The 9,064-nt window shown below is 44.1% G+C and overlaps 1 protein-coding gene across 1 annotated transcript in view; it reads left to right on the forward strand.

Annotated features, from left to right (window-relative positions):
• Positions 1 to 9,064, forward strand: part of LOC104525642 (CUB and sushi domain-containing protein 2) — a 291,143-nt gene that overhangs the window by 176,001 nt on the left and 106,078 nt on the right. Inside the window, 5 exon segments of the mRNA XM_010168859.2 lie at positions 1,595 to 1,789; positions 4,361 to 4,499; positions 5,229 to 5,416; positions 6,239 to 6,427; positions 6,649 to 6,765. Coding sequence (XP_010167161.2) covers positions 1,595 to 1,789; positions 4,361 to 4,499; positions 5,229 to 5,416; positions 6,239 to 6,427; positions 6,649 to 6,765 — 828 coding nt within the window.

The raw sequence follows: 9,064 nt of genomic DNA on the forward strand, positions 1-9,064 counted from the left end.
CCTGTAGTGGCACAGCTAAATTAATAGCCTTTCTGGTTGTGATCGCAAATCCTCTCTTTAAAAAAAAACCCAAAAACCAAAACAACAACAACAAAACAATAGAGGTCTTAAGAAATCCTTGACCACACCACAGCAGGCTGAGGGCTCATCAGATGAAATAGCATGCGTGTGGTTGTATCACGTACCCAGGACTGAGTCCTGGATCCTGCAAGCAGGAAGACATCTCATCCAGAACCAGTGGTAGTGCCCTCTGGTCTGCATCTCCCATTCCTTACGTACCCGTGTTGGGAGTTGTGGCTGTTCCATGTACAAAGATATTTTTAAGCCGGATATTTTATTGTTAGAAATAACTCTTAAGTACATGAGTTAATTTGTTCTGACATCTTGAGCTATCAAAAGAGAGCTCCTGAGTCTCTCAGACACCTCACCATCCTTTTCTTCAGTTTAGGTTTGAGAGAGGAGACAACTTATCACTTCAAGGGCCAGGTACAGGAGCACAAGGAGCAGATTCAGCCTGGGTTTTCTCCTTTAGCAGCGTATATAACAAGATATTCTAAGAGTAATGATGCTCTGTAGGAAATCCAGAACTCATCTGAATTTGATCAAGTGCATTAAAGATACTAAAAGCATGTGTGTGTAATTAATCTGAAGGCTTAAATCTTTCATATGCTGCTCATCTCTGAAGATCACCTCCCAACGTATGAAGATACAGTACATAATTATGCACTTAGTGGGGAATTAAGGCTGTAGAGTTACTTTCTGATAGGTTGGCTGACTTAGTTTTGAACTACTGGAAAGGAGCAGACCTTTAAACAGAGCTATGTGTCCGTGCAGTTCCACGTACAACTTTGCAACACCTAGAAAGGTAATTGCTGTGTGTCCTTCACTTTATCCTAGTAATGAAGACAAGCGAGGCTGGGGACTGTGTGGCAGTCAATCACAGAACGTACTGAGAAGACCTTTACTTTTAACCACAGGGCCTTTAAGCTTTGATTTTTTCTCATTAATGGTTATCTTAATGTCCTCTCTATGCAGATGCACGCACTGAGGTATTTTTAGAATTTAAAAAAATCTTTTTCTATTTTGAGTGTTTGTGTATTTTTGTCTATGCAGGGTTGCTAAGAAAGTAATTTGGTTTTTCAGGCTCTTTTCTGGCCCCTGTATCCCAGCACCTCTTGGATGCAAATGGTTTTAATCTCGCTTTTCCACTCCAAGGTTGCAAAGACTTGCAGTAGAGACGGGGAACAGACAAACTTCTGCTAGATGAAAAGTTGAATGATGGGAAAACATACTTGGGTGTTTTAGCATTTTAGAGGAGAGGTGCTGACATGATTTCTGCCAGAGGCTGACTTGTCTGTGTGGAATGCAGTAGCTTTGCTGGGATGATAGTGGGACAAAGGGAAGTCCGTGCTGTTTGGTCTTCTCTGTGAGGAAGGTTTGCTGCCCAGGAGCAAGACCAAGTGCTGTTGTCTCCACAGAAAAGACATAAAACTATTGTTTAATTCCTAAGTTTGTGGTTCAACGTATTTATTTTTGAGTTGGACAGAGGTGGGGGAAACAAATGACTCACTATTCTCTTACTTTTCTCTCTTAGCATTCAGACATAACGAGTGCCCTGACCCTGGCGTGCCCGTGAACGGAAAGCGCTTTGGCGAGAGCCTCCAGCTTGGCAGCTCCGTGTCCTTCCTTTGTGACGAGGGCTTCATTAGGACCCACGGCTCGGAAACCATCACCTGCATCTTGAAGGAAGGAAATGTGGTCTGGAACAATGCAGTGCTCAGATGTGAAGGTAAATTTTACCCTCTTTCCTGTTAGTCTGTATGCACATCCTGGAGGGAGAACCATCCCTTCTTATTTGCAGCCTTTTTGGGGGAAAAGGTTAATAATTTTGTCTGTCGAGGTCCCAGTCGGATAATCTGTAGCGAAGGTACACAGTGCTGGCCTTGTGGGAAACCTTTCCTCGTAATATAGACAGAGGCATTTGTTGTTGAGAGCTGAAGGACTATTGGAATTCTGTTCTAACCCTCATCTTCAGGACTTGACGTGGTTCTGGAAGCTGTTGTCTGCACAGAAGAGTTTGCTTAGGAGGCAGTGCCAGTCTGATAATCACTGAGCACTGAACTTTCTTTGTTTTCTAAATTTTTTGTGAAATGAATGATGGGGATTGTTTTTTATTAGCTTGGTGTTTTTGTAATAACAATAATATTTGATTACTTTGATTACTGATTACTAAAAGCTTCCTTGTCATGAAGGGAATTAAAGATTAGAGAATGGGAGATACATGATGCTATTTTTTCTGTCCTGATTTTTGATGCATGTAAAATGTATAATATTCATATAATGAAAGAAGTAAAAGGTAGAGACCTTTACTGTGGAAATTGAACTCGTTGCTGGAAACATCCATACACACACGCACACCTTTGGCGTGTCTCTGTCGGTGTGGTGCATCAGTCCTGTCTAATGGACTCTGGCAGTTGAGAGCCAGAAATTTGGCAATTACATCTCTTTGCCACAACAGCTGAGATAGCCGACCCAGAAATGTGGGAGATGGGTTGAATTAAAGGCTTTAATCCAGATTTCAAAGCTTTTTCCAAGTCCTTTAAAGTTTCTACTGTAGAAAAGAGAAGTGAAGAAGGGAGCTCATTAGGAGTGAAAAGTCTTCCTGTGCTCTCTGTTGTGATGGCAAGAGTGATGCCCTGCACTGGTATTTACAGCAATTTGAGTAACAAGTACTGTGCTATTGAGAAAAAGGAATGTAATGTTGAGAAATAATTTCAGTAATTGGTCATGTATTGTTCAAGTGGATGAGCAGCAGAAATCGCACAATCTAGTCCATTGTCTTTCAGATTGAAAGAAGAAAGTATCAGTTGTTTCAATAACTTTCATGTAATAAGAAGCTGGACTTTTTTTTTTCTTGTGTAATTTGTCTTTTGCAAGCAGCTGTCAATAAAATATCTATAGGTTTGATGTAGATTTTCTGTTACTTTCACAAGTGGGAGCCTTTAAGTTTATGAATCTGTAAGTGTAAAAAGAGAAATAGACATTAAAAATACACATTAACCAACTTTTATTTTTGGAAGCTTTGAAAACCTTATGCTATTAATTAGTGCATTTTTTTTCCCTTTGTGATCACAGTGGTGATTTCTTTGACTCACCCTTCAGTATGCGCTCGGTTAAGTGTACGTTTTAATTAGCCTTTTTAAACAAGGAGGAGGTATGTAGATCTAAAGTAGAGTTTAATGCTTCAAAAAATAAATGGGAAAGGAAGAGACCTTAAAAAAAGAGTTGAAAGATGGATAGAAATCCTGAAAGGCAATTCTGTAGCTTTGGGGCAGAAAGGAGCCTCTTGTCCAAAAAATAATTGGTTTGGATCCAGTTGAGATCAATTGACTTTTATCTGGCATCCTTCAGACCAGCAGTGAAGGTTGTGGGCCCAGATTTACACCGGTATTTAAGGTCGTACCCAGTGTGATATTTCGCAGCCCTTGTGTAAAGCTCACACCGTGGTTGGCCCTGGGTTGGTGCTTCAGCAGCTGCTCTGGAGGAGCAGGGTCCCCTTGGTGCCCTTGGACTCAACTGACAGTTGAGTGTGGTGGGACAACGGGCTCACTCTGCCCCGTGAGAGGTCCTGAGGGCTGTGACAGTAACGTGGTCACGCTGCCGTGTGTGACCATCACCAGTGACTTGACTCAGCGGGACGTAAAGAACCACCTGGGTGATGAATCCTGCAAAGTGCTGAGCAGGGGGAACACAAACTCGCAGGAACAGACGCACTGTTCCATCCTGTTTGATTTCTAAAGGACAGGACGCTGCAGTTATTTAGGGCTGTAGGATTTTGTACTCTGGTCCATCAGATCCAGTGTCCTTTTTCCAGAAAACATAATAATATGCCTTTAGCTTCTGCTGATGGCACAAGGGAGCACAGTGTGGAATAAATGCCGTAGACTTGTCATGTCCCTTGTGAAAGAAAAGACATGACTCAATTACTACAGATATGAAAGATTTTCTGGCACCTGCAGGTACTGAAACGCAAACTGACCTTGCAGTTTTCTCTGGTTTTATATCTAATAATTATTATTATACCCTGTCCCCTTAGAGCTGCTGCACAAGGTCAGGCTACTGACTCCCACAGATCCAGTAGCAGGCTGCTACATCTTCAGTATAAGCTAAAAAGGCAATTTCTTACCAGCTAGTGTGTTATTTTCATCTGGTTCTGATTATTTTTAGCATGTGCGAAACAATAACATGTGAGAGCTATTGCAAGGCAGGACAATACTGCCTGGCAGGGAGGGTTACATCTGATCGTGTCACAGCTTCATGATGCTCTTCACCTGAATTGTGTCATTTTCCTTGTCCCCAGCACCCTGTGGTGGCCACCTGACGTCACCCAGTGGAACCATCCTGTCCCCTGGTTGGCCTGGCTTCTACAAGGACTCCCTGAGCTGCGCGTGGGTGATAGAGGCCCAGCCTGGCTACCCCATCAAGATCACGTTTGACAGGTGCTCACCTTGCTCTTCTCAAAAGTTTCCTATTTGTGGTTGTTTTTGGTGGTTCCAGCAGCGTTGAGTTGCAGCCACCCCCAGAGGAAAGGGGACCGAACCGCTCAGCGCTGCGGTTGGCAGTGAGGTTCTCTCTTTCTCTATTTCTTTTTTTTTTTTTTAACAAACTCCTAACAAGACATTAAAATTCACCAAACGTTCAAGAAGAAAAGGTGGAAAATGGTGATTTTTTTCCCTTCTTGTTTTGACTAACTCCTGCTAATTTGCAGTGCTATTTTAGACACGCGTAGGACACGTTTTCGGAGGCTGAGCTCCCACGTGCTCAGCCTGCTGTGGAGAAGCAGCTGTGAGGATCTTGCCCTGACTCAAGCATACCAAGTCTCTTGACTTGCCCTGAATTTCACTGTTTGAGGAGGGCTGTGCTTCTTGAACCTGGGTCTGTATGTCTGCGAAGTGATTGTTCACGTAGCATGAGATGCTTGTTGCTGCAAAGGCTGGTCAGTGTCAGCAGATAAACCAGGTGATCAGAAAGAAACTAAAATGCGTAGGAGTGGAATGACATGTTCTCAGTGAGATGCTCAGAAAGCTGAAGGTCAGGTAGTACAAACAGATCCCCATATTGCCCCATGGCCTGTGCTGCCTTCTAGTCATTAGAGCACATTTAGGGTTGCAATAAAGACAAATTAGCCATGCTGGTTTTTCACAGACATGTTCTTCTGTTCCTTCCAGATTTAAGACAGAGGTGAATTATGACACCTTAGAAGTGCGAGACGGCCGGTCCTATTCTTCCCCGTTGATAGGTGTCTATGATGGGACTCAGGTGCCCCAGTTCCTCATCAGCACCAGCAACTACCTCTACCTCCTCTTCACCACTGACAAAAGCCACTCTGATGTTGGCTTTCAGATCCGATATGAAAGTAAGTGCAAGTTCTTGATGTGATTACACGCTCTCCAGCAGCACAATGGCCTCAATCAGAGCCCATTGGGCTCGTTTCTCCCCTTGCCCGGCATTGACACTCTCACAGTGATTGGAGAATGTGAAGCTACTGCAAGTGAAGCAGCAGCTTCTGCTTTTTAATCATCTTGGTTGTTTAGAGTTTTTTATTGTTATTTTAACATCTACAGAATATTATTGATTTTGGGAGGCAGAGTTAAGTTCCTGTGTTCATTTCATCCTCTTACTTTGGGGATCATAGAATGGTTTGGATTGGAAGGGACCTTAAAGATCATCCAGTTCCAACCCCCCTGCCATCAGCAGGGACACCTTCCACTAGATCAAGTTGCTCAAAGCCTCATCCAACCTGGCCTTCAACACTTCCAGGGAGGGGACATCTACAACTTCCTTGGGCAACTTGTTCCAGTGTCTGACCACCCTCACAGTGAAGAACTTCTTCCTAATATCTAATCTAAACCTTCCCTCTTTCAGTTTAAATCCATTTCCCTTTGTTTTGTCGTTAACTGACCTTATGAAAAGTCCTTCCTCAGCTTTCTTGTAGGCTCCCTTCAGGTATTGGAAGGCTGCTATAAGGTCTCCCCGGAGCCTTCTCTTCTCCAGGCTGAACAGCCCCAAGTCTTTCAGCCTGTCTTCATAGGAGAGGTGCTCCAGCCAGGGATTAATCAGGAGGACTTTGAATGAGCTCCTAGGAGGAGCTGAACTTACCCTCAGGCTGATCACTGCCCCTTGCAGCAGGCTCTGCAGCCACTGAGTGATCTGACACGAGTGGGTTTGTTTGCCACAGCTGTGAAGCTCCAGTCAGACCATTGCTTGGATCCGGGGATCCCAGTAAATGGCCAGCGCCACGGGAATGATTTCTACGTGGGAGCACTGGTGACGTTCAGCTGCGATTCAGGCTACACCCTGAGTGACAGCGAAGCCCTGGAGTGTGAGCCCAATTTCCAGTGGAGCCGGCCGCTGCCCAGCTGCGAGGGTAAGGAGAGCAGAAGGTAACATCTGCAGGAGATGGCAAACGCTTCATTTGCAGATCTGCTGCAAAAACAAAGCAGGAATTTTGAAGCTCACAGTGACATTTGATCTGTGTGTTTGGTTTAGTTTTGATGGGCTGGGCTTTGTCTTGACATTCAGAAGAACTTCTGTTCTTGCAGCTGATGATGAGGTTTGAATTATTTATCTCTTTCTCTTTTTTTGCAGCTCTATGCGGAGGTTACATTCGTGGTTCCAGTGGTACCATCTTATCCCCAGGCTTCCCTGATTTCTATCCAAATAATTTGAACTGCACGTGGACGATAGAAACATCACATGGAAAAGGTGAGAAACCTTTAGCTTAGAGTGGTTTTAGAGATGGACTGGAGGACGGTGGTTAGAGAGCGACAAGTGTTCTCTGTGTAAACCAAGAGTTCATCTCTCAGTAATGATGGGTACCCATGTGCTTGGCCAGTTGCTGTTCTTGCTACCACCCAAACATTGTCTCTGGACAAGATGCACAAGTTTTTGGTGCCACATCTCTTAGTACTTTTAAAGTGGAGAGGTTTAAGAGGGAAAGACAGTCCCATATCAAACCCCCAGATCTGAAAGCCTGTGCCAGGTGCGTTATCTTTGGTTTCAGACCTTTGTGGCAGTGTCCTCTGCAAAGTTACCTGGTATTTGGATCCCTGGTATTGCTCATAATGTCACATAGAGGACAGGGGAGCTGCCACTGACAACACTGCAGTGATGTTTGGTACTTGATAGTACCTTCAGCCTTATTTTTCTTTGCAGTGCTGGATCACTATCTAGATAACATTTTACAGATGGAGAAGTAGAAGCATGTAGTAAATAATTTCCAGACATGGGACAGAACTTGGGCTCTCGGTTCCCAGCTCTGTCCTAGTTCTGCAGCTCTTGTTTCCCCACTAGCTAGGAGTACTGCCAGCACAGAGGCAAAGTGCAGGTCTATTTAATCCAATCTCCTGTGCAGCACAGGCCAATCTTTTGTCTTGGAGGAAAATTTCAAGGAAAATATATCATTGATGATTAGAGAGTAAGTTTTATGTGCAAGGGTGAGAGGTAATTTCTCCTGGTCCAGTCGGTATCTGCCTGGGGTAAGCATAAAGGGTATCAACCTTTTATGTAACTTTATGTGCTCTTATATAACTGTCTGGTCGTACCGGATATCAGCACGACGGGAGCTATCATGAGCCAATTTTGCAAATACCATTTGTATTACAGCAAGTAAACTTGTCAATGAATAGCACAGTGCATTAAGGGAACCATCACATGCTGTGAAAAGTATTCTGTTGAGTAGCAGCAATCCACTCTTCATTAATCCACTCTGCTTTGGATTCAGCTCTCTGATGAGACCCTGCATTATCCTGTAGCTAAGCACAACACAGCCAACTGACACTCTTTTATATCAGAAAGTGCAACTCTGATGGCCTGTGGGCTTTTATGCCAACATCAGAAGAAAGTCTTCTGACCAAGCTAAGCAAGGCTTAAAAAACCACAGTGCATTTTCAAAGAGTGGAGGTATGTCTAGACAAGTCTAGGGGCTTTTTGTCTCCTGTCGTGTAAAAGATCCTGCTGTGGCCAATTCAGCAGTGCAGGAAACAGCACATCCCTTACAGCAGTTCAGTGTTGATGTAGGTCTGGATCATCCAAAGAATTCAGCACTGGATCCAACCATCTTGAACCAGACCATGTTTGTCACACTAAGATAAGCTCTGGATATTGGGTTCTCTGAAAAGCTGGTCCTAGTTTTAGCTGTCTGAAACCTGTCAGCTTTTTCAGAAATTCTGGCTGTAGCTGCAGGTAATGAATGTTAGAAAATCAAACCATGAGCTGCTCTGTAAATCCAGCTAGTTGTAGTGAAAATTTACAGGCCTCTTTGACAAGAGTTTCAATTCTTCTTACCTACGAAGTTGTGCTGGAGAGGTGAAGATAAGATGCTGAGACAAGAAGTTGAATGCTTGGTGTAGAAGAACCTCTTTAGTGAAAGGATCACGTTCATATTGTGTTTTGTTTGGTATTTTCATCCCTCTTTTTACCTACTGCTGGTATCCTTCCTTCAAGTCTGTTCTCCAGGAGCTGGTTAGAAATGAACTGCAGCAGATGGTGGGATCCCTCTCCTCACGCAGGTGCCCTTCTGCAGGGCTGAGGCAGTGCTTCATCCCCAGGCAGAATGACCGGTTGTGAATTTGTGGAGCTTTCTGAGCTGGGAAAGCTTCACCCAGGGAGCTGCTTGGGTGCAGGAAATCTCCAAATCCAGTCAGAGGTTATGGTGGGAGGAGAGGACAGGTAGAGGGTGTAGTCCAGTTATCATGAGCTGGTGTATCTCCAGCTGACATGTTGGGAAAATCTGTCCTTCCTTGTCTGGTAGTTCAGCCAATTTATTTACCAGTGCAAAGAAAGGAGGAGATGAACAAAGGAAGATGTCCTTTCCTCTGATGTTTTGTGGAAGATGTTGACGTGTATTTAGGTGCTGGGCTGTGTTGGTGGGCGTGTGTGTACAGGTTTGTTCACATCCTTTCTCTCGCAGCAATATTCTATCTTCCTTACTGATCTGCTTCCCCAGCTGTCGCTGTGGTAAACTGCTGTGTAATGCATCGCAACAAGCTTCTCCCAGCTCTCT

This window comes from Antrostomus carolinensis, unplaced genomic scaffold, assembly GCF_000700745.2.
Source record: "Antrostomus carolinensis isolate BGI_N321 unplaced genomic scaffold, ASM70074v2 scaffold3800, whole genome shotgun sequence".
NCBI lineage: Eukaryota > Metazoa > Chordata > Aves > Caprimulgiformes > Caprimulgidae > Antrostomus > Antrostomus carolinensis.